General features: G+C 40.1%; 1 protein-coding gene across 1 annotated transcript in view; it reads left to right on the forward strand.

Moving 5' to 3' along the window:
* LOC138349961 (uncharacterized) overlaps window positions 1-22286 on the forward strand; it is a 23675-nt gene extending 1389 nt beyond the window's left edge. The window contains exons 2-8 of the mRNA XM_069299965.1: window positions 3763-3859; window positions 6349-6471; window positions 12615-12828; window positions 12958-13102; window positions 14374-14503; window positions 20203-20361; window positions 21949-22286. Coding sequence (XP_069156066.1) covers window positions 3763-3859; window positions 6349-6471; window positions 12615-12828; window positions 12958-13102; window positions 14374-14503; window positions 20203-20361; window positions 21949-21974 — 894 coding nt within the window. The 3' untranslated portion in view covers window positions 21975-22286. The remainder of the gene's footprint in view (window positions 1-3762; window positions 3860-6348; window positions 6472-12614; window positions 12829-12957; window positions 13103-14373; window positions 14504-20202; window positions 20362-21948) is intronic.
* Window positions 22287-26767: the final 4481 nt, after the last annotated feature.

Genomic DNA, 26767 nt, shown 5'->3' on the forward strand with positions numbered 1-26767 from the left:
TCTATGAAGGCAGATTTTTTGGCTAACTTATCAGCTCTATCATACATTCGGAGGCCAACATGAGATGGAGACCACATGAAATGGACTCTGTTACCATCATTAATAATTTTGTTGTATTTGTGTCTAGCTTTGGACACGAGCATGTTACAGTTATGTCTTAAAGAGTTGAGAGCATTTAAGGATGATAAAGAGTCACTTACAATTAATGTATCAAGTTTGGAGACTTGTACACATTTCAGTGCAAGGATCAAGGCAAATAGTTCGGTCTGAAGGGTAGAGGCCCAGTTGTTTATACGGACTCCCCACTCAAAGTACAAGCCTTCGCCCATTGTCAGGACAACTGCATTTCCAGCTGCACCCGTGGTGCGGTGTAGGGAACCATCAGTGTATATGATTTGAGAGAGAGAATGCTCTGTGGACAGAGCATCAATATGGCTTAAGGCGTTGAGCTTTGCCTCAAGACGAAGCTTGGGCTGATCTCTAATTTGCTTCTTGGGTGGAAAGTAATAATAATAACATTTATAATAATAATATTACAATTTTTTTTATAAACACATTTAGGTACATCTGCATTTGAGCAGCTCCCCTAGACTGTATGAAGGGAAGTACAGTGTGTTAAAAAGCTAGCTACGTGATGCTAAAAATCCCCATCACACAGGATGGTTAGATTTGAATTTAGATTTAGATTTTTTATTCAGGTAAAGGTACATACATTGAGTTACATACATAATGTTGGATTTAAAGATAGAGCTAGTACACACAATACCTATAGCCACTAGTATGCACGGCGTTTCGGGCAAGATGAGGGGGGGGGATGAAACACTTAGACTAAAATTTAATAGTAATTGAGCTTAAAGTATAAATTGTGTTGAAAAAAATAAAAATAATAAAAAAGGGGGGGGGACAAGGCAGAGAATAACAATTTTACAAGTTGGTCAACAAACAGCATTATTACAATAGCAAGACATGAGTTGACAATAGAGGGGTAAGGTAGGTTACATGGAGTTTATTAGGTAGTTTTTAGTTTTTATCTTAAACTGGTTGAGAGAGGTACAGTCTCTGACATGATTGGGAAGGTCATTCCACATTCTGGGTCCTTTGATTTGTAGAGCATTTCTAGTTTGATTAAGTCGTACTCTTGGAATATCAAATAGGTATTTGTTTCTGGTGTAGTGCCCATGGGTTCTGTTACAACCTTCTAAGAAGCTTTTAAGGTCATGATTGACATTACAATTCAGAGTTTTAAAGATATAGAGTACACATGAGAGAATGTGCAGTGACTTAGTATCTAACATATTTAGAGATTTGAGTAAGGGTACCGAGTGATATCTGGGGCCAGAGTTAGATATTGTTCTAATAGCAGCTTTGTGTTGAGTAATCAGAGGACGTAAATGATTTTGGGTAGTAGAACGCCAAGCACAAATACCATAATTGAGATAAGGATAGATGAGGGAGTAATAGAGCGTCACCAGGGCAGGGCGTGGTACATAATATCTGATCTTAGAAAGAATGTCAAAAGTTTAGAAACTTTTTTGCAATATTTAGAATGTGTCCCTGGAAATTCAGTTTGTTATCGATGAGGACACCAAGGAATTTGCCATCAACTTTGTTACTATGGGTATTGTTTATTCTTAGATTAATTTCATTTGAGGATTTATAACCAAACTAAATATAGAAAGTTTTGTCAATGTTAAGGGTGAGTTTGTTAGCAGTTAGCCAAAGATGGACTTTATTTAGTTCAGTATTCACTGCGACATTTAAAGCAAGAGGGTCAGGACTGGAGTAAATGAAGGTTGTGTCGTAAGCAAATAAGATTGGTTTGAGGTGTTGTGAGGCATTTGGAAGGTCATTAATGTAGATGAGAAAGAGGAGAGGGCCAAGTATGCTGCCCTGTAGAACACCAATGTTATGGGTAGGGTAGTTATATATATATATATATATATATAACTTTGATATATATATATATATATATATATATATATATATATATATATATATATATTTATATATATATGGGCTAGTTATACAGAGGCACGTGATAAGCAGTCTGCACTGGCAGACTCTGGGTGCATTATGAGGATATCATCAACACAAGAGTGAATAAGGTAGAAGTGGTACCGTGTCCCCATCTCGCAGGATGGTTAGTCATACAGAGCCATATGTTCAGTAGCCTCCACTGGCAAATTTTGGGTGCAATATCAGGATATTTTCAAGAACACGAGAGTGAATAAAGTAATTGCAAAGCTCCAGGCACCTCATGCCAACTGGTCTGAAAGGTCTAATAACTGGGCATTCAGTGATGTAGTGTGGGAGATCATGCCGCAGTTCCTGCTCACAGAGTTTGCACCTGGAGTGCTCAGGATTGGGAGATCCGTCACCTGTAGCCACCTGCCACAGGTAACGGTAACCCAACCTGATCCTGGCAACCACTGAGTCGCACAGTCTGGTGGACGTTTTGTGCTGCCCATAGATATAGGTTTCAGATCTGAACAAATCATAGCTTGTTATACTAGTGCTTTCAGGTCGTTGGGAGTCAGTAAGTTCTTTCCTATCAGACCTGAGTGTTTGGACCAATACAGTTTTGACAGCAGAGATGGGGATACCTGGATCTAATTCAACTTCATCTTTGTTACACGCTAATTTGGCTTCAATGTCTGTCTCATTATGATAGGTTATATTTATGTGTGAAGGTATCCATACAAAGGAAATTCAAAACCCTTTACTCTTTGCAGCGATTAGGTCATTTATAATTGGTAGTATGAGGTTCTTGCTGTCGATCTTCCAGAAGTTTTGGATTGCTTGAAGAGCAGACTTTGAATCACAAAATATTATTCCTCCTCCAATGTTTTTTAATGTACTGGTAACTAGTTGTAGTGCTGCTAGTTCTGCTTGTGTGGAGGTCAGCCAGTTGTTTAACCTGACACTGACAGTCTTTGTGCAAATATTATTTCTATAAAACCTACATGCTGCTGCAGTCCGTCCAGTAGAAGACTGGACTGAGCCGTCGGTGTAGACACAGTGCTCGTGAGATCTTAAACTCTCGATGGAGGAGGCAATTGTTTCAAGTGTGACAGCTTTGAGAAGAGCAAGATTCTCATTATCTTTCTTGGTGACAGGTGTGTATGATACTTGAATGGTGGGGTACAGATAAAGAGGAATATCAGAGACAGGTAGATTGCACTTAAATGGAATGTTGAGTTTGATGAGATTGTTGGCATTGTTGCTCAGCCAATTATCATAAAAGGAGTGAGTTGGTATGTCGGCACCAGTCAATAGGGTGTTACCAGTTTATTAGTTCATTTATTATGCACCCCATAACCATCTTGTGGGCGGTAGTAGAAAGGGTTACAGAGGCAAATAATGGGCTCAGACAACAGCATTAAATAATTTGTCTCTATATTATAATATTTTTTTTATTTTTTATTAATACATGAGGTACATCTTCATTAGTGTAGCTACCCTAGAGGCCTAGACTATATGAAGTGGAGTAGTGTGTCAAATAATTTATTTAAACTCTATGGATTGTGCACACTACATTTCATATCCATCGACTTCATGTGCTGGCAATGGAGCCAACTATCTTTAAAGAATGCAATAGGGCCGACCATGACCCACCCACGAGAGGTTCATGACCCCCACCAGTCACACTCCAAAGGTTAATGAGGTTAGCCCCAAGCGTCTGACCAATCTTAGACAAACATCCTTTTGTACATAGATGAAAATGATGTTTAGTTAAATAAGTTACCCCCATGTTCCTTACAGTGTGGAGCGACCGTAGCTCGCAGTGTTGTGACGGCCGTGCTGGCCGCCTCTGTCCTGAGTACTGTCACCCTCAGTGCCCTCGCTGGTCTCGGACTCGGTGAGTACCTTCTGTGATGTATAAGTAACTTTGACCGACTTGTACATTAAGACGACTTTGCGGGATTTATATATGTTTAATATATATAGTGTGTGTGAAAATGAATGATAAGTGTAGTAATGTTATACAGCTGATATTTTGTGTTGGCTGGAGCGTCCACATGAATGCTTCATCAGCTGCCATTATTGTTGTTGTTGTTGTTGTTGTGTTAGATTCAGCTACTGGCAACAACAACAAGTTCCAAGTAGCACGGTCTATGGCGAGCCCGAAGCAAAAGTTACAAATTATATTAATATTAATAACAATAATTACTCTTAATTTATAAAATACATTTGAGGCATTATACAAAGGAGAATACTTAGGTAGACAATTGATGTAATTATATAAAGCCACCAATATGAAGAGTTCTAAAATAGTATAAATAGGTATATTATTTATTAAAAAATTTAATAGGGCAAAACAATAATAAACGAGAAGCTGACATACATGACTTGTTGAAGAAATTTATAATAATATACAGTATACTTATATCTATATATATATATATATATATATATATATATATATATATCTATATATATATATATATATATATATATATATATATATATATATACTGGAGGCCCTCAGATGCTATGTATATGCAGCCCATCCTCATGTTTACGTAGCACTTATAATAACGATGATGACCATAGTACATATATTGACATAAAAGGCAATTACAAAGTATAAATCGGTACTGTTGATTTTGGACAAACCGGAAAAGGTTTTGTATTTATGTTGTAAAGGAACATAAATACAACATAAATGTATTTATGTTGCAATACCTAGTCTAACCTTCCTAGGCCTAATACACACTATATGAGGCCTAGTATAGTACATATATATGTGTTATACTAGGCCTAGGAATATTTAAGTTTGTTTTATAGCTTTATTTTGTTCCGACTCTATAAAGTGAATAGTACCAAATTCTAGCATGTAATAGTCCATTACATCTGTGTCAACCATCCTCCTGTTTGGCCAGTACCTTTTGTAACTATGTGCACCACAGTACACACATTAACACTAATTATATAGTAGAACTTTGTACTATTTACTTTATAGTCAGAAAAAATAAGCAAATAAACATGCTTAAATATTCTTAGGCCTAGTAAGGGAAATTTAGAAAGTGTTCTTGTGGTCGATCTCGAACCCATTGTTGATGTGACGACTTATACTGAATTTTGTAACTAGCTCATCAAGATTGTAACTTGCTTAGCTAAATGTATTGTGGGGTTCAGTCCCTGAGCCCATTATGTGCCTCTGTAACCCTTTCCACTACCGCCCACAAGATGGGTATGGGGTGCATAATAAATGAACTAAACTAAACTCTTAGGCATATTATAGCACACAAATATACACAAACACATGTGTACTAACTGTCAGGATACTGGGCCTGACGGCTGAGTGCACAGCGCTCGGGATTCGTAGTCCTAAGGTTCTGGGTTCGATCCCGGCGGAGGCGGAAACAAATGGCCAGAATTTATTAAACCCTGATACCCTATGTTCAACTAGCAGTAAATAGGTACCTGGGAGTTAGACAGCTGCTGCGGGCTGCTTCCTGGGGATGTGTAACAAAAAGGATTCCTGGTTGAGAACCGGGCCGCGGGGACACTAAGCCCCGAAATCATCTCAAGATAACCAATATACTATATTAGGCCTCAGATAGCGTGTATTAGGCCTAGGAATGTTAGGTTAGGTTAGTTTAGTTTGTTTTTACAACATAATTAGAAAATATTTTCCGGTCTGTCCAAACTCAACATGTACGAGATCTACTTTCTAATTGTGTTGAAGATGGGTATATGTACCATGGTCCTCGCCGTTACTATAAGTACTCACACAACAGGACGACGAGGGGCGCTATACTCAATAACACTCTTATTTCAATATCAAAGATATGCAATTAAGGTAATAATTCATCAATATTGTTTCTTGCCATCTCAATTATCGTATATTACACGGTGTTTGATTTTATCGGTATGTTACCTATATATAACACTTTGAAGACACCAAGTTTTGTTCATTCCTATTAAAATAAACCACAGCCCCCCCCCCTCCCCCCTCCTGGCTTTCCAACATAATCCCCCCGATTTTTCATATTCATTTAAGTTAAGAAAGTGTATAAATCCACAAGGGCCGTGACAAGGATTCGAACCTGCGTCCGGGAGCATCCCAGACACTGCCTTAATCGACTGAGCTACGACAGGGTTAAAAAAAGTTGAAACCGAAGTTCTACTGAACTTACTGGATCCTGCAGCCTCTCCGAGGCACAAACCACGATTTTACACAACTCCCCCCTGCACCCGAGCTGTCAATAGGCCGCTCTCCCTCATCGCCCTTACTTCGGCCCTTGTGGATTTGTTCATTTGATGCATCACGTTAGTGTGATCTCTGTGTGTTGAGAAAGTGTGATTGTTTAGCATGACTAAAAGAATATTTGTATTTTTCAGTTCCTTTCAGACACTCAACTGCCAGTGTGTCTGCCACACTGGCCACCTGCGTCACCCCGGCCGCCTACACCTTCAGTATCTGGGCCGTCATTTACACGGCTCTTGTCCTCATAGTCATGTATGGTACTGTAGTACATTATAACCTTTTACCTGTTATATTAGCTGTACTTTCTCTGTAATAGTTTTGAAGTGGGAATTTTATACTGTACAAGTGATCTGAGTGAAATGTTGTAATATATGTGAGTTGACTACATACTTCTAACAAGTGGGAGCGGCAGTAAAAATAATCAAGTGTACCATTGACTTTAAGGAAAATAATGTAGTCGTTCAACTGTATAAATCTCAGGTCCGCCTCCACCTGGATTACTGCATCTAGGCGTGGAGCTTCAGAAAGACACAGCTTCACTGGAGAAAGTGCAACACCGGGCAATAAAAATAGTTCCAGAGCTACGTCAACTCTCATGCCAGGACAGGCATGTCCCTTGCGCCTTCAGCCTGAAGTCTCCAAAGGAATTTATTGACTTACTGCGGGGCACACGGGCCACAGGGATAAGAGCCTCGTTGGACGTAGAATCATTGTTCACCAACGTACCTGTGGACAAGACAATCGGGATGATAGCCGACAGAGTGTATCGTGATCCAGCCTGTACTCCTCTTGACATACCAGAAAATATTCTGAGGAAACTACTCCAAGCTTGTACTAAAGAGGCACCCTTCTTGAGCCCGGATGGGCACATATATAAGCAAGTAGATGGGGTCGCCATGGGTTCTCCCCTCGGTGTCCTGTTTGCAAACTTCTACATGGGTACCATCGAGCAAAAAGTCTTAGTCGACATGAACTTGAAACCGGCCATATACTGCAGGTATGTTGAAGACATTTTTACACAGGTACCTGATGTCAGACATCTGCAGGAGCTGAAGGAGGCGTTTGAGCAGAGTTCCATGCTGCGTTTCACTTACGAGATGGAAAAGAATGGGAAGCTGCCCTTTCTAGATGTAACAGTCATGGAAAAGAGCGGAGGTTTCCACACTGCAGTCTACACTAAGGAAACGAGCATAGGAATGTGCCTAAATGCCAACAGCGACTGCCCAGACAGGTACAAAAGGAGTGTTGTTAACGCATATGTCGACCGTGCTCTCAGCCACAGCTCAGAATGGAAGCAAGTCGAAGAACTCTGTAGGGTAAGGCAGGTCCTAGTCAACAACGGCTTCTCCAATGGTTTCGTCGAAGACATCATAAGAAGGAAAGTGAAACACCATGCAACCTCTGAAGAGACAACTAACACAACACCTATACCCCCTATTAGACTATTTTACAAGAACTTCTTTTCCACAGCTCATAAAACGGAGGAAAGGGTCCTGAAAGATATTGTTAATAGAAACGTTATCCCTACAGACAAAAATCAGAGGATACAACTGACGATTTACTATAAAACCAGAAAAACGGCCAGCCTACTCATGAGAAACTCTCCAGACACAAAGCAGAACGCTTTAAAAGAGACCAACGTCGTCTATGCCTTCAAATGCCCACTTGGGGACTGTAAGCTCCAAAAAACCCAGTATATAGGCAAGACAACAACATCTCTTTCTAGGCGTTTAACGATGCATAAGCAACAGGGCTCCATTAAGGAACATATAATCTCTTCCCACAACCAAACCGTCGCCAGAGAAATCCTAGTAAACAACACAGAAATCATCGATTGATACAGCGATAGCAGGCGGCTTGACGTTTGCGAGGCACTACACATTAAAAAGTCAACACCAGCAATCAACAGCCAATTAATGCACAACTATATTCTACCCACCTCAAGACTCCGCTCCAATATAGAAGCATCAAGAAATATGGACCAATAGGCTTTCTACAATCACTTCCATTCAATACCCATTGTTTCGTGTTCTGTCTTGTGTTGATGAAATTAATACCCTATTAATGCCACCTCACCCCATCCACCTCACTCAAATGTAGATATAAACAAAATCGGAGATGTGTAAGTTCTATTCAGTTGTGTATGTGTAAACTAAAGTCTTTGAAAATGTAATAAGTTTTACGAAACGCGCTCAAGTGTCGCGTCAGACTAGAAATAAAAATGAATTTTGGAGAATTGATTTTTGAATTACCACCAACAGTGAAAAGAAATGTACGAAAGATAGAGAAAATTCGTGTTAGAATTATTAATCTTACTTTTTCGGTCATATTTAATAATATATGTCTACAGGAAAGACTGCTACCAAAATATACTAATATATATATATATATATATATATATATATATATATATATATATATATATATATATATATATATATATATATATATATATCACCTTAAAGGGGTGAAGCTAAAAAACTGAAGGTGAACACCTAATACTAAAGGAGAAGTAAGCTAACAAAACGAGAACGTTCATGGATAATAACAAATGAATGCAAAACAGTTGATACTTAAGGATGACAGGCAGAGACTTTTACATTATGGAGACTGTACATGTAGCAATAGTCCAGTAGTTTATTTACATTAATAACATAATGGCAACACAAGTTATAGTTTAGAAAAACAACTGGACTCTTTCTCATAACATTTTCTTTGGAACATAACAGAGCATAGAGTAATATAGTAATTTAATGGGGCCAACACTAAAAGTAAACAAGGACGAGTCAATACTTTAACAAAGAAATGCAAGAGTAGTGATTGCGTTTGGGAATAATGATGCCTGGGGTGGGTCCGTGGGTGTATTTTTTGTGTTAAAGTGACGGGATGTCTGGGGTGGATGTAGCAAGCCGCTTGCTGTGTTTACTAGAGTATGGGGTTAGCAGTGCGAGATATTCTTTACATTTTCTATGTTGGCTGGAATGGTGCTGGCTACTATTTCAGGAGAAACTGTGGAGGTTGGATTGTTAGGTGGCATATGCAACCCGTCGTCTTACAAGTTACGTCGCTTCTCGCTCGTATGTGTACTCAAGCTAAAAATGCAACATGTCATCTTACAAATTGCGTCTGAATTTGGCCGTTTGCCCGTATGGTCGAAAATAGACGTAATTTGAAAATGAAAAATAATTGAAAATATTTTTTTTTTTGTCCAAAACAGCAAGTTAAGGGTTCACTGGCAGGTTAGGAGAGCAGGAAGTTTCTTAAGGTTTCAAAAGGTCATGAAAACCATTAATTGAAAGTTTACTCTCCTAACCTCCGTGGTGACTAAGCAGTTTCCGTGGTGTAGTGGTAAGACACTCGCCTGGCGTTCCGCGAGCGCTATGTCATGGGATCGTATCCTGGCCGGGGAGGATTTACTGGGCGCAATTCCTTAACTGTAGCCTCTGTTTAACGCAACAGTAAAATGTGTACTTGGATGAAAAAACGATTCTTCGCGGCGGGGATCGTATTCCAGGGACCATAGGATTAAGGACTTGCCCGAAACGCTACGCGTACTAGTGGCTGTACAAGAATGTAACAACTCTTGTATATATCTCAAAAAAAAAAAAAAAAAACCTAACCGAGTAATGAGAAACGCCCGTAACGCTATGCGTGCTAGTGGCTTTACAAGACTGTATAATATATTAACATTGTGCACATAGAGGTATAGGGTAGGTTAGGTTAGGTGTTTAGGTTCTGTTGGCGATTATTTGTATTTAAAGTACGTGGGTGAAGCATTTACAGTGTAACGTACGGTTATGTTACGTTGTTGGGTAGATTAGATACACAGTGTTTAGTGAGTTTCATATTTATTTAGTAGTCCTGGATACAGCAGTGTCGTAGACGTTGAGACAGAGCTTGGAGCAGAGCAGAGAGCTGAGTGTGGCCGGAGTCGCGGAGCTCTATGTGGGAGAGCGTTGTAGCTGGATACGGTCCTAGTCTGCTGTCTGTTCTGTGTCGAAGCTGTTGCGTCTTGGAGACGATTAGAACTGCCTACGCCGAGTGCTACATTCTTGACTAGAAATTGTACTGTTGTCTATTCGATTGATTAAGATTAAGCCATCTAAGAGGTGGCACGGGCATGAATAGCCCGTAAGTGGTGGCCCTTATGAGCCATTACCAGTATCAAAAGATGATACTGGAGATCTGTGGAGGTGCGACTGCACCCTGCGTGAAGGGAGATGTCTCCCGTGTGGTTGTCTATTCTCATATCGCTTCCTTATATTTGATAACTATCCCTCACCTTTCTCTACTAGGATAGGAGGATGTGAGAACTGTTACCTGTAATTAGGGATAGGATTATAGCTTGTGTAGTTAGTGCTAATTAGTTATGCCATTAAGATAATGAGATAATGTAGCGAGTATAAAGATTACTCGCTATACAACCCGTCTTCGACTCAAGTCCATTACATTCAGCGGTCAACCCCACAGACGCATTCATATATTTTAATATGTTGTTCATTCAAAACGGGAATTTTCTCAAGTATAAATTAATATTATAATATATTGGCATATTGTGTATATATAGGCATAGGATAGGTTAGGTCAGGTGTTTAGGTTCTGTTGGCGATTATTTGTATTTGTAGTACGTGGGTGAAGCATTTACAGCGTTGTGGTTCGAACAAAATTCGTCAGTGAAGCACTTGTTCCGGATATGTTCGAACGTCAGCAGTTGTGAGTCGTGTGTAAACCGTTTTTCATTCATAAGCAGGGGGTTTGGCGGGTACATGGAATCACTTTTGGATCTTTGGAGGACGGGCTGCGCTATAACAGCACTGTGGATCGAACAAAATTCGTCAGTGAAGCACTTGTTCCGGAAGTGTTCGAACGTCAACAGTTTTGGGTCGTGTGTAAACAGTTTTCCATTCATAAACAGGGGGGTGGGGTGGGTGCATGGAATCACTTTTGGGTCTGTGTTTGGTGGACGGGCTGGAAAGTGACGTACTGTCTCATTTTCTGTTTTGGGTCCTCTGGCTTAGGCTGTTAGGTTAAGAGGGGAAACTTTCAATTAATGGTTTTCATGACGTTTTGAAACCTTTTATCCTCATTAATTAACAAACCTGCCCAAAATGCTATGAATGTTAGTGGCTTTGCAAGAAAGTAAAAATACCAACCATATGTAATCTCTCATACCCATTGTATCTTCTTGTAAATAATAATTATTATTATTATAACTTTTCACAATAAAATCAACTGCAGAATTTACCTAATTTCCATTAACTTCCTTTTAAAGTTGCGTTTCTCAGATTTCTCCTTTTCCATTCTTTTATAGGAAGTAAATATACAGTACAGTATTTATTTTCTCCTAATTCTTACCTGTTAATATATTTTATTTCCTCCTGGTTATATTTTATCAATAGCCTGTTCTTGCCTGAGAGGTCCCATCCTAGTGACCAGTTTTCATTCCATATCATTCTATAGTTTTCTGAGTGTATCTGCCAATTGTTTTGCCTCATTCAGTGTTGACCTTAAGGTGCAATTGTTCTCTTTCTTATACTTAACAATATATATATTGTGACGGGAAAGTGTAGGAGTGTAGATGTTCGGCAGTCCTCCTAATGGCTGGTGTCAATGTCTGTCACATTTACAAAAAAAAAAAAGAGACTGCTTGACTGTTGTCTGTGGTAGAGTAAGGGAAGACACGCAAAACACATAGTATGAACAATGAAACTTTAATTAACTGGAAATCAAATTTAAAAACAAAGACAATCCCTTGGCTATGTACAGTGCAAACAAACAAGTCATAAAAATTAAGAGCAGAGATAAATTACTCTGGATAAATTAGTGCAAACAAACAAGTCATAAAAATTAAGAGCAGAGATAAATTACTCTGGGAATAATATAAAGACAAAATGACATAGACAGGTGCTGAGAATATAGCGCTAGCTGGGAACCTCCACCAATAAACAGGACGTGTATCAGTTGGTTGTTCACAACTTGAGAGCACAAGGATATTCTGACTTCAATGGCCGATTCAAGCCCAGACATCGACTTAGGTAGAGGGCGCTGAGGTGCAAGTGTGCAGGTGTGCAGACGGCGGGTCACCAATCAGAAGCAGGCAGGCTGGAATGGTAGTTTGCTGGTTGACGATGGGCGAGCCGGCATGGAGGGAGTGTGGAGTGGGGGTTTAGGGTACGTTTTGCCTCCTGGTCAAAACGTTTTGTGCTACTGGTAGACGTATCTTGAAGGTAGCATCTTATTCTTGTATATGTGTAAGTAACTTTATGTAGGGAAGAGCAGGCTCAATCTCTCTTGAAAGAGATTATCGTCACAATATATATACAGGTAACTCATTACAGTTTACTAATATATTTTGGCATTTTGATCTTTCTCAGTCCCTCCCTGTATATTTTTTTTGCAGCGATTGCTTTGTTGTTTCTGAAAGTGGGTGAGGTGAAGGCATGGAGGCTCGGAGGTGCAGTGCCCACCTCGTCCCTGCTCACATTGGTCATCAGCCTCAACCTCATTGTTGGATGGCTCTTTGCCTGGGATGCCATCGATGTCACAGGCTCGTCCATCATCCTCTGGCTCATTGCAGTGTCTAGTGGCATTGCAGTGTCCTTAAGTGCCAACAGGTGAAGATAAAAAGCCTCATGTGAATTATGGTTTGTGTAACATATGACAGGAATTGTGCACCAGTACTGAATGACAAGTTAATTTAAAAATACAGTAAATATCCTTGGGTTCATGTTCCTACTTTACAGCTTTGCGAAAGATGCTCCAAGTCTTTATAAAAAATCCAAGTTTCACTTCTGGTCTGGGATTTTGGTTATCAATGGCCTAGCACTTTATAACACCTGGACTGCCATTGCTGCCATCATCAGTCGCAACATTTTCTACGAGTATGAGGTCAGTGAAAGTGTTTATATTATAGCACAAAAAATATGCAGGCCAAACTTATCTTAGTCATTTAAAGTACTTGCTTATTACCACTCGCTAAAGTGATGTGTTATATATCCTGCAGTGGTTGAAAAGCCTGCATTTCCAGCATTGTTCAGTAAAATGACACCAAAAAATCACCAAAGCATCTACATATCGAGTAACTGCTCACTGACTCAGACCTCAGTAACTTGAACATCCAGATCATTCTGGCAAAACTGAGGACAAGTTTGAGCAATGCTTCATTTGGACTAATATCTAAATTAGAGTACTATATGTGGCTTCAATGATTCGATCCATGCGGTTCACCCCTCATATGTAATGCAACAATATAATAATAATAATTCATCGTGTCTGGGGGACATGAAGCCAGTGTGTTCATAAACGTTAGGCTTTTATTTATATTTTATTTTCTTACATTTTTCTTTAATATAAACTTAGATCACTTTCAGCCAACATGTTTACATGCTACATGTCTAGTATCATTAACTGCACTTAAAATGGAGGAGTTCAAAGGATGCAAGTTTCTCTATTAGGGATAAGCTTCGAGTCACTGAACTTTGCGAGGTGTGAAAGCAAAACTCACACCATGCCTCTGTGAGTCTTGCGAAAGAATTCAGGAAAGGCACAAGTACTGTCGGATATTTGTAACAAAAAATGAGAGAAATCCTTACAGCATATCAATAGTGAGAGTGAGGAGGCAAGTACAAGTCGAGATCGTAGCAGGAAAATGTTGAAGTATTCACATTATTCACAATTAGAGAAAGTGGCTTATACATCATTGCACAGTGGGTGTGGGAATCTGTGGTGAAGGTATGGAATGCTGCAGGCAGGTTTGCAGTCAGCTTAAGGATAACTGAATTAAAGGCAAGTGATTGCATGATTTAAACAAAGGCACAACACAGCCAAGAAGAAGCTTGTTGATGAGTAAGCAATTTTCAAAGGCGTCGCCAGACCAGGAAGTTTATGTAGCACTTGATTGTTGGTGAATTGATGAGTGCAAATCAGAACAAAGTTGAGTCCTTCAAGAATAAAAATACATGATTTACACAGCACAGACTTCTCCCTTAGATGGTTTCATGATGTTTCGTAAAGAAGTTAAGGAACATAAAATCAAGAAACATGGAGTAAGGCCAGTCATAAAATTTGTACCCATACTGCAACTTTTTTTGTAATTATGTTCCTGATTTATTAAGCATTCTCTCCTATTTATTGTGTATTTATCCCCTTTGACCTGATAGATTGACCTGAATAGCAACACAATTTGCCTGTTTGAGCTAATCATCCTTCTGGCACTCTTCGTTGGCTGGTTCATACTAGAGAACACAATCCTCATACTGTATGCCAACCCTCTCATCATCCACAACATGGGTAAGTTCAACTCACAGTAACACTGGAATTTCAACAGCACAGTTTAGTTTCTCATTTATGCACCTTTCTTTATTGCCCTCAAGCTTGTGAAGAGCAGAATTATTTGTACTGTATTTAGACATTCTTAATAAATAATTTGATTTGAATACTCTACCTCTCACTTTAGGCTAGAGTTTAGCTGCATTTAACTAACCAAATTTACCCAATGAATCTTCCCACAAAATTTCCGATTTATTAAAAAAAAAAAGTCCGGACGCCATATCTTCTAAAATTATTAATTAAAACTCTTTCCCCAAGACATTTCATAAGTAAAAATTATCAGTAAAAAATTGAGCTTAAGACATGGGAAAAATTAGATGGGCCTGTTTGAAAAGGGTATGTATGCCTAGTTTAAATTTTGTAAGTTCTAGAGTGTGTCACTACTACGGAGTGTTGTAGTGAAATATGTGCCTACGACTGTGCGCGCCATCGAAGAGAATCTCGGGGATCGAACTCGGTTATAGTCAAAAGTGGGTGGGGGAGTCCGTAGATTGGGACAGGTGTCGACGCTGGGGTAAAAATGAAGTCAAAAGTGCGTGTGTAAGGTCTGTAGATTGGGACAGGCGTTGTTGCGGGGGTAAAATGAGTGTAAGGGTAAGAGGGGAAGGTATGTTGAGGGTACAGAGGGGACCCCCCCCCCACCTCTCCCATGGATGGGGGAGGGTAGGAGATCGAGCTTTTATGATGGGTGGTTAGGTCACGGCATATGAAGGGGGAGGGAGTAGAGAGGGGAGGTAGGTGGTAGCTTTGACTGATATGGAAGGTCTTTTATTGTCGTCTCTGTTTTATGTAGTGAAGTGTATATATATTTTGCCAATTTCTCTGGTATGGGACAGTAGTGTGTCCATGAGGACTCACTACTCTCAGGAAAGCAACAGAGTAGCCTACGCCGTCTGCAGACTTGACCCATCGGTGAAGACGGAAATGGAGCGGGAGTGGAAAGAAAAGTGTTCAAGGAAAAAGCATTTCAGAACTGTAGGAGGGGTAAAAGCTTTAGTTACGTGGATCAGGGCTTTACAAAATTTAGGAAAGGGGGGGGTGTACCCTCCACGGGGGCAAAGACGGAAGGACACGAGGAGAAATATTAGTAACACGAACCGAAAGAGCATCCTGTAAGCGGGACAACCGTAGAGGAAGAGGGAGGTGGTGAAGGGGAACAGGAACCACAGGAGGGGATAAAGGTCAAGGCACAACATAAGCAATAGTGAGGGTGTTGTAAGGACCGTGCAAGGTAGCGAAAACAGTAGCGATCATGGCGGTCCTGTAGAGACAGGTCGCCAGTTTCAACATACATGGTGAGGGTAGGAGTTGAATGAAAGGCACCAGAGCCAAGGCGTAACCCAGTATGGTGCAAAGCATCAAGACGGCGAAGAGTAGAAGAGGCACACAAGTAAGCAGGGCAACTATATAATCGTGCTTCGACAGACCAAGAGAGGAATGCAAAGAGAGGTGCGTGCGCCTATCAGCTTCCCAAGAAGTATGGGACAAGACCTTAACCCTTAAACTGCTCTGGGCTCTTCAACACCCATAGGCAAAAAAAAATATATTTATATATATATTTCGTCTTATGAAAGTGTTCATTTGTGTTCCCTGATCACGGGTAAAAATCGTAGGTGACACATTTTGGCCGTAATAGGTTGAGGAAGTCTGGCAACAGTGAGGCGTTGACAGAATAATCGTTACAGGTGGCCAGTTCCGCCCGAGCTGTCAGCAGGAATTGCCACAAAGATATTATTATTTCAATGTCTCTGATTGATTTCTTAGTATTTTTGCAGTAAAATTATCCAATAGTGTGTAGTGTGATATATTTATATAATAAAATGTGTGAACCATCGCTATACTCAAAAGTATTGTGAGCATATTAGTGACTCAATTATTAAGTTCATAAAACAATAAACAAATAGTTTTGAAATACACAAGTTATATATAAGTTTCTGCATGTTTTGTTTACCATAATGAACCACTAAGTTGGTATAGTGAGTCAAAGAGCAACGAGGAGTGGCGCAGCCCCAACATGGTGTGGAAGAATGACGGTGCCAATGCTGGCATTTAATTGGACATTTTTGGAGATCTGAACCGGGGTCTTATTAATGCAGGACAAAGCAGTTATTTTATTTATTTATTTATTTATTTATTTATTTATATACAAGAAGGTACATTGGGTTTGTGAGAATACATAGCATGGTGTTTACAGTCTTGTAAAGCCACTAGTACGCGCAGCGTTTCGGGCAGGTCCTTAATCTAACAGATAATTTTAAGTAGGTAAGTTCTAGCGGAATTAATAAAATGATAACAGATACATTGCAAGAAAGAAAAAAAAGGAGATGAGAAAGATTAGTAGGTATATTATAGCACATTGGTATATTAAAGCTCTGGTTGATTTCATTGACAGCTTGATTGGTAATTTAAACAAAGATTAATAGGCACCATACAGCAAATTGAAAGCACATATAAGAAGACAGCAATGATTACAATGGTAAAGTCGTTTGGATTGGGTACATGAAGATTGGGAGATTGGGTAGTATTAGATACAGTGCAATTTTAAAGCAACAAGGTAAAAAACTATGAAGATGAAATTAGGTACTTTTTAGTATTGTTTTTGAATGACGCAAAAGTTGGACAGCTTTTCAATTCATTAGGGAGTGAGTTCCATAGACTGGGTCCCTTTATTTACATAGAGTGTTTACACAGATTAAGTTTGACTCTGGGGATATCAAAGATATATTTATTTCTGGTGTGGTGATAATGGGTCCTATTGCATCTGTCCAGGGAGAGTTTCAGAGCAGGATTTGCATTTAAGAACAGGGTTTTGTAAATGTAATTGACACAAGAGAATTTGTGGAGTGAGATTATGTTTAGCATGTTTAGGGAGTTAAACAAGGGGGCTGAGTGTTGTCTGAAAGCAGAATTTGTTATTATTCTGATAGCAGATTTTTGCTGGGTGATGATGGACTTGAGGTAGTTTGCAGTGGTTGAACCCCATGCACAGATACCATAATTAAGATAGGGATAGATTAGTGCATAATATAGAGAGATGAGAGCAGAGTTAGGTACATAATATCTGATTTTGGAGAGTATACCAACTGTTTTAGAGACTTTCTTAGTTATGTGTTGTATGTGGGTACTGAAGTTGAGTCTCTTGTCTAGGAATAGGTCAAGAAACTTTCCGTCATTTTTATTGCTAATGTTTACATTATCTATCTGAAGCTGAATTGCATTTGTTGATTTGCTTCCAAATAAGTAGTAGTAGGTCTTTTCTATGTTAAGTGTTAGTTTGTTGGTTGACATCCATAAGTGGATTTAGGCCTCCTTATAAGGGGCTGCAATGATGAGTGTGCCAGTACGAGTGGGGTTAAAGGTAACATAGGTATCCAGAGTTAACAAGGTGCTTATGTATTTGTAAATCATCAGGGTTGGTTTGTTCGTGACAAACATCAAAACAGATTACATAGCAGGGCAAAACAGATCACCATAACAGAGTTCGAAGAAATCATGCATGTTCGAGTATGAGTACTGCAACATGGTGAACTAGTGAGAAGGGGAAGGGGGAGTAAATGGTGCAGTTGTCACAGCTAAAGCTGGAGCCACTCCAGGTGACGAGGTAGTTACCACTTGGAACATGGGGCTCGATCCTGACAAGTAAATGGGAGAAGAATGGAGAGGATCAGTTGAGAAAGCAAAAGAAGAAGCCTGGTCTGAGCCCGACATAGCCGGGGCCATGGAGTCTGATCTTCAATTTGTGTCTGACTCAGAGGGGCGTAGTTGCCTGCCCCACGAGCCTATGTTTGAGAAGTCAATTCAGTTACTATAATTTTTTCTAAAGTTTGGGCCCGGCAAGGGATACTACATACCAGGGCAATAAGGAGGGTAGAGTGCTGGCTGATACAGGAAAAGGTTCATCATACCAAGAAGTGCTCCCCCCTTTCAACAGGGAAGTCCTGCCGCATCATGTATGCTCCCACACTGGTGCAAAGGACTTATTCTCCCTCTTGACCAGTGCAGATACCCAGCCAACCTCTAAGAGTAGCCCTTCACGGGCAACTCTTCTGGCAGGTGGTCTGACGACCCATATGAGTACTGTACTGTAAGTTTGTCTCCTTTGCACGTACAATACCCAAAGAGACCTCACCACGACAAGAGGAGACAGGCAAGAAGGGGGGAAATGGCAATAATGTAATAGAATATATTAAAATACTCTTTCTGAGATGCAAATGAAAGTTTTGAAGGTTTGTCCCTGTTTATATTCAAAGATTACTGGTTCCCAAAACTGGGGGCCTTTATGCAATACTTTTACGTGCAATTACGGCCATAAGTTGAGGTAGTGTACAGGTTATCACAAGTTGAGGCAGTGTACAGGTTATCATAAGTTGAGGCAGTGTACAGGTTATCATAAGTTGAGGCAGTGTACAGGTTATCATAAGTTGAGGCAGTGTACAGGTTATCATAAGTTGAGGCAGTGTACAGGTTATCATAAGTTGAGGCAGTGTACAGGTTATCATAAGTTGAGGCAGTGTACAGGTTATCATAAGTTGAGGCAGTGTACAGGTTATCATAAGTTGAGGCAGTGTACAGGTTATCATAAGTTGAGGCAGTGTACAGGTTATCATAAGTTGAGGCAGTGTACAGGTTATCATAAGTTGAGGCAGTGTACAGGTTATCATAAGTTGAGGCAGTGTACAGGTTATCATAAGTTGAGGCAGTGTACAGGTTATCATAAGTTGAGGCAGTGTACAGGTTATCATAAGTTGAGGCAGTGTACAGGTTATCATAAGTTGAGGCAGTGTACAGGTTATCATAAGTTGAGGCAGTGTACAGGTTATCATAAGTTGAGGCAGTGTACAGGTTATCATAAGTTGAGGCAGTGTACAGGTTATCATAAGTTGAGGCAGTGTACAGGTTATCATAAGTTGAGGCAGTGTACAGGTTATCATAAGTTGAGGCAGTGTACAGGTTATCATAAGTTGAGGCAGTGTACAGGTTATCATAAGTTGAGGCAGTGTACAGGTTATCATAAGTTGAGGCAGTGTACAGGTTATCATAAGTTGAGGCAGTGTACAGGTTATCATAAGTTGAGGCAGTGTACAGGTTATCATAAGTTGAGGCAGTGTACAGGTTATCATAAGTTGAGGCAGTGTACAGGTTATCATAAGTTGAGGCAGTGTACAGGTTAAGATACCAGGGTTGGGGAGAAATAACCAGCTGGTGGAGTGCAGGTTGTAAATTTTGTTTAGTTATTTCCGAGTGTGGAGGACTATTTAATAATGATGGTAATTTAATAATGATAAAGGACTATTTAATAATGATGCTAATTTAATAATGATAAAGGACTATTTAATAATGATGCTAATTTAATAATGATAAAGGACTATTTAATAATGATGGTAAGTGGTAATGACCGTAAAGTTTGGGAACCACGGTTCTAGATGGAACCTTCAGTGAAGATCTTCCTGAATTTAATAGGATTTACTTTCTAGTAATCCTGTGCTTGGATCATTTAAAATATTAGCAATTGTTTAGAAATTCTCGATTTTTAATAATAAAGTTACTTGCTTAAACTATATGCTGTGCTTTGCAAATCAATTTTAGTTATGGAAAATTTGTTCTGTAAAAACTACACACATTTAAGTATTGTTAATACTAAAAGCAAATGTATTTTTCAGTGCTGTTGTGGGCAGCCGTCGGCATTTATATAGAACAGAAGGACTTGGCCAGCACAGAGGAGTTAACTCTGATGATCATTACCATAGCAACGGCTTCCGTCCTGATTGTGACCCGCATTGTCATTCTTCTCTACAGAAACAAAAATAATGCAATCTACAGTAAGTCATATTCATGCAAGAATGCCAGTCATCATAAATGTCTCACAGAGTTAGATAGACAACTGAGGTAAATAGTGTATGCCCATTACTGAGGATCATCATAGTTGGACTATTCTGATACAGTCTATAGCACAATGACTATCACTTAAGATTTCCATCTTAATTCCATCCATTCCGTCATTTCTTACTTAAGATATGGGCACCATACAACCGCTGCATATTCCAGCTTTGGTCTAACAAAATTTCTTTAGTATTTAAAAGCAATTCTTAAGCTAGAAAGTGTAGCATGTGTGTAATTACCTAAGTGTAGTTACAAGATGAGAGCTACGCTGGTGGTGTCCCGTCTTCCCAGTACTCTTTGTCATACAACGCTTTGAAATTACTGATGGTTTTGGCCTCCACCACCTTCTCACCCAACTTGTTACAACCGTCTACCACTCTGTTTACAAACGTGAATTTTATTCCATTTCTCCGGCAGCTTTGTTTCGTTAGTTTGACTATGACTTCTTGTTCTTGAAGTTCCAGGTCTCGGGAATTCTTCACTGTCAATTTAATCGATTCCTGTTACTGTTTTGTACGTAGTGTGTGTGTGTACTCACCTAGTGGAGCTTGCAAGGGTTGAGCTCTGGCTCTTTGGTCCCGCCTCTCAACTGTCAATCATCTGGTGTACAGATTCTTGAGCCTACTGGGCTCTGTCCAATCTACATTTGAAACTGTGTATGGAGTCTGCCTCCACCACATCACTGCCTAATGCATTCCATCTGTTAACTACTCTGACACTGAAACAATTCTTTCTAACGTCTCTGTGGCTCATCTGGGTACTAAGTTTCCACCTGTGTCCCCTTGTTCGTATTCCACCCGTGCTGAAGAGTTTGTCTTTGTCCACCCTGTCAATTCCCCTGAGAATTTTGTAGGTGGTTATCATGTCTCCCCTTACTCTTCTGTTTTCCAGGGACGTGAGGTTCAGCTCCCTTATCCTTTCCTCGTAGCTCATACCTCTCAGTTCCGGGACTAGTCTGGTGGCGTACCTCGGAATCTTCTCTAATTTTGTTTTGTGTTTAACTAGGTATGGACTCCAGGCTGGAGCTGAATACTCCAGGATTGGTCTTACATAAGTGGTATACAGGGTCCTGAACGATTCCTTACACAAGTTTCTTAAGGCAGTTTTTATATTGGCCAATCTAGTATATGCCGCTGATGATATCCTTTTGATGTGGGCCTCTGGGGACAGGTTCGGTGCGATATCAACCCCCAGATCTTTCTATTTGACTCTTGCAGGATTTCACCTCCCAAATGGTACCGGTTCAGTCGAACCGAAGTTCTACTGAACTTCGGTTTCATAAGGTGTTGCATGGGGGGAGTTGTGTAAAACCCTGGTTTGTGTCTCGGAGAGACTGCAGGATCCAGTAAATTCAGTAGAACTTCGGTTTCAACTCTTTTGACCATGTCGTAGCTCAGTCGATTAAGGCAGCATCTGGGATGCTCTTGGACGCAGGTTCGAATCCTCGTCACAGCCCTTGTGAATTTGTTCATTTGATGCATCACGTTATTGTGATTTCTGTGTGTAATGTTATTATTTTCTTGCAGATAATACTGCTATGGTACTGGAATAGTTGGTGTTAAGACAGCACGCCTAATACAGAATGCCTCAAGTTACCCTTCAAGTAACTATCATAGCAAAAATTTGCCTTCACTGCTACAGTAGTTCTACACCCGATAGATTATGCCTGCATTTATACAAAATTTCATTGTAATTGTGATCCTGTTTTTCATTGATTGTATAATACCACTGAATTTATAAAATATGATCATTTAAGCTAGCTACATGTTCAGTTTGTTGGATGATGTGTGTGGCACTCAACTCTAGCCAATAAAGTGGATATTCTTGCCCTTGTATACACTTGAGTGAATAAAATATTCCACACAAACAAGCTTCCTGTGTTTCCAGCAATGGAATAAAATACCTCGTCTAATAAATATTTAATTTGTTTTGTTACATTTAAAGGCAAAAATTAACATGGAATTAAATTTCCATGTTAATGTTAAATGAAAAAGGCAGGTTTGTACGGGTGTGTGTTTGTATGTTTTAGGAATAAATGTGGAAATAGAAAAGCTGGTAGTGCGTTAATCTCCGTGCTGCATGGTTTTATTGTGACATTCTGGTGGTTTTTCCGAAATTGAAGTTCTCCCCCTTCCCCCCAACAAAAAAAATTATTCGTTCTTTGTTCAGATCCCTTCCCTAAACATGTACATGAGAACAAAAAATATTAAAAAACTACTTTGGCTATGGCGACGTGGAGAAGACAGTCCGGACCGGCCCGCGGTCGTGTACGGTCGCAGTGTAGGCGTTCTTGGATATTGTGAAATTGTGTTCAACTGCTACATTAGTACTGTGCATCTGCGTGTTGGGGAAATGGCAGAGGCGGTCTGCCTCAGTGATGGACAATCCAGCACTGAGACTGTCGATTGTGAGAGTGAGGATGACTCTCAAGTACAGGGTGATACCAGGCCGTACCAAGTTGCAATGTCCAGGAAGAAACGGCGTAGTTTTCATGGACAGCGAGACAGTGAAAGTGAAGAGGACATGAAAAAGAGAGAAAATTTTTTGTGATCCACGACAGGAGACACCAGTGGTGCAAACTTCCAGGAACTATCAACAGGCAACCCTACCCAGCAGGATGCAGGACACGAAGATTATTAGAAGGAAGCGGCTGTTGTTCCCTACAACATGCCAACTGAATTTCCACCAAAAGCTGGAGTGGACAGTACGTCTGGCTAAGGAGTGTTTGGAATATGAACCACTATTCAAGGAGGGTCTTCACCGGCCCTACATAACAGTTGGGACAGAAAAGCCCGTGGAACGCCTAACGACGGTTGGTTTTGAGAATATTGTGATGGTTACTCCGGAAGAACGTATGATGCACACAAAGATCATAGTTTTTAAGTATCCAACTTATTTGGATCCTGATTGTCTTCTCAATAATGAGAGTGCTGTATTGGCAAAGAGGAACAGTGCTCGTGGTGACAAACAAAGCCAGGTTGTTGCCTTGGTAAAGGGTGAGGCGCCGGAGAGAATTTTTGTGCAAGGACTAGGCTACAGGAAAGTTGCAAAATACCCATATTATGCATGAAGTATTCACGTTCGGGACATATGGCTTGGAAATGCCAGTTTGACTCCAAGTATCGGTTCGGTGGTAAGAAACACGACTCGCGAGAGTGTAGAGTCAAGATTGAAAAAAAGTGAAAAAATCGTCCCATTTTGTTGCAACTGTCGAGGCAGCCACAATACTGGTTCCTCTCTATGCCCCATGAAGCCTCATCTGAGAGAGACTAGGACCGTTCCTACAAGCAAGATAGATGTATCCTCGAAGGAAAGAAAGATTGTGCAGCAGGAGCATGGAGGAAACAGCTGGAAGCCAACGACAGCCCCTATGAAGGTAAGGTAAATATCAAAAGAATGCACCAAACCGGGAAGGCTATGTAGCACCATCAAAGTGCGAAATAATCAGAGGGTGCTAAATATCACCAAGAATGCCAATACGAGAACAAAAACGCATAAGGCGAACGATATCAAAAGTATCCGATTCACCTAGAATTCTATCGAGGGACAGGTGACCGCGAGGGACGGTCGGAAAGCAAGACACGCTCGTCCTGGAAGTCAGGACATTCAACAAGGATATGCACAACTGTAAGAGGGACAACGCAGTTCGGACAATAAGGAGCAGGACGGCGCTCCATTAAGTGACCGTGGGTTAAATCAAGGAAGCTATCAGAGACGTATAGATATGTGAAATTTAACTCTCGGTCTTGTTATTGTATCCGCAAGCTAATACTTTCAATACTCTATATCTCCGGGGGATTCCAGTTATCGCGTCAGGTATGGTACTTTTGACATAACATGAGACCCCCCTAGTTCCTCCATCAGCATATAAGTGAAAGCCTCTATAGCCATTTAGCCTCAGTATGCTACCATCCCTATCCCCAGTTTCCTGGAGTGCTACTATGTCAATATTCTCTCTAAGAGTATAATAATGTACATCCACCGCTCTAGTTTTTAATCCATTAATGTTCCAAGATAATATTCTCAATTTACTTTCATCCATGATTAATAATAAAACTACCTTTGCCCTGTCCGTCACATTCCATGAGATACGAGAGTACCTTAGAAACTTCCTTCCAACACCGTAACATTTTTGCTTTCTCCTCACCTTCACAACTACTACTAACATCGAAGGTAATATTATTCATATCTATTTTCTTTGTTATTTCTGTAACCCGTTTTACTTTAACCGTTCTTTCAACATTTGTCACAACAGGAGGTTGAACACCGCGAACACTACTAGAAAGTGTATTCTCCTGACTATCCTCTATCATCAATACGTCATGCGCTTCCTTACTTTCTTCTATGTATGTTTCACTTTCCATTTCACGTCCTGTTTTACTTTTAATTACACGTCCCGTTTCACCACCATCTTCCCCCCGTCTACCCTTCATAGCCAATTTTTCCAATGCCTCAATACTCTTGTCTAGTTTTTTAGATATTCCAAAATTTGATTACCACCCTCCGAGTTAACCATATTGTCCTGAACCTTGTCCTCACAAGGTTTCAGTTTTTCAACTGTATTTCCTACTTTCCCTATGCTCTCCTTAATTATCTCCGTTCCTTTTTCCCACACATTGTTCATAGGGGCTGTTGCGATTGATGCCGTGTCGTCTTAGGCCACCGATCATGGCTTCAAGTTCTCTGCGTCTAAGACTTGTGCTATGACTTTTACTCGGATGCATGTCGTTCTTCGTCCCTCTTTGTCGCTTTATGGTCATCCCCTTGAGTACAGGGATTCCGCGAAGCTTTTGGGGTTAGTCTTTGACACTCGTTTGTCTTGGTCAGCCCATATCTCTTACCTCCGAGTTGAATGCTCTAAGGCCCTTAACCTCCTTAAGATACTTGCCAGAGTCCTTCCTTTCTGAAGATACACTTGTGGTAGGGGATTTTAATGCCAGACATACAGCTTTAGGATCAAGTGGTAAAGCAAATAGAAATGGTTGCAGATGGTACCAGTTTTTGCAGGAACATGAAGATGTTCAACTGCTGGGCGAGCCCTCTCCTAGTCATTTGAGGGGAGAGAGATTAGATTATGCTTGTTTGATAAATGCTGAGGGCATAGAGGGGAATTGTCTTACTGTGGATGGTATTCCTCTTACTGTAGAGGAATAGCTAAGTGATCATTTTGCATTACAGATACAACTTAAACTAGATAAAAAGAATGCCTGCCTTCAGAGGAAAAGGTTAAAGTTTAATGAGGGAGAATTAAGAGGTCTTGTTGGCCATATTAAGTCTTGGTATGATACTTATAAGCCAGTTTCGGCAGAAGCTTTTTATGAAGATCTAATTAAGGAGGTAGATGTATTTAATGCAACATTGAACCGGAAAACATCTAGTATAAAAAAGCATCCCCCCAGAAAAGAAAATTATACTCAGGACAAGATGCTTAACTTCATCTGTGAGAGTAACATTACTGCTAAACAAGACTACTGAGAGAATATATCCTCACAGGTGATTAGTATATTTATAACAGTTTACCTAATGTAAGCTTTAAACTGAAATACTGACATACACAAGGATTACAATAACTGACAAAGTGAGCTGGCAACAGACCGCATGGTCGCCACATGGCGAGTGACTCGCACTCTTCTCCTCAGCAACTGGGTATCCACTATAACCAAACAATACATAGGAAGTTAACATACTTTGCCAACAGCCTTATTCAGCCACACATTTAACTGGATAACTCCAGAGCTCCGCAACACATCTCTGGGTCAAGGAAATCCTCATGCAAACATCACATGCGTTTCACAACAATGCCAGGGTTGGTACTCCCCTTGACCACAACATCCTGTCAGCCTCTTTAGTCAACATTTAGGCAACCAAATGTACCACCTGACTCCATACGGCGCTCCCGCGTGTCGGCATATAACCTCTCACAAACTAAGACAAAAAGAAAAAACTTCCTACAATACGCATACCAATACTCTCATTTTTATAACCATAACAATAGGTAAATACAAGGCACAATCTATCATCTTTATTCCATCTAAATGACTTAATATATACTAATTAATTAGGCATAAACATTACAAGTCAGTTATTCATCAATTAGATATAACTGGATCATAAAAGTTATCCCTCGGGCCCCGTGAGGTTTGTAATTACCTAAGTGTAGTTACAGGATGAGAGCTACGCTCGTGGTGTCCCGTCTTCCCAGCACTCTTTGTCATATAACACTTTGAAACTACTGACGGTCTTGGCCTCCACCACCTTCTCACTTAACTTGTTCCAACCGTCTACCACTCTGTTTGCGAAAGTGAATTTTCTTATATTTCTTCGGCATCTGTGTTTAGCTAGTTT

Source organism: Procambarus clarkii, chromosome 43, assembly GCF_040958095.1.
Source record: "Procambarus clarkii isolate CNS0578487 chromosome 43, FALCON_Pclarkii_2.0, whole genome shotgun sequence".
NCBI classification, from domain to species: Eukaryota; Metazoa; Arthropoda; class Malacostraca; order Decapoda; family Cambaridae; genus Procambarus; species Procambarus clarkii.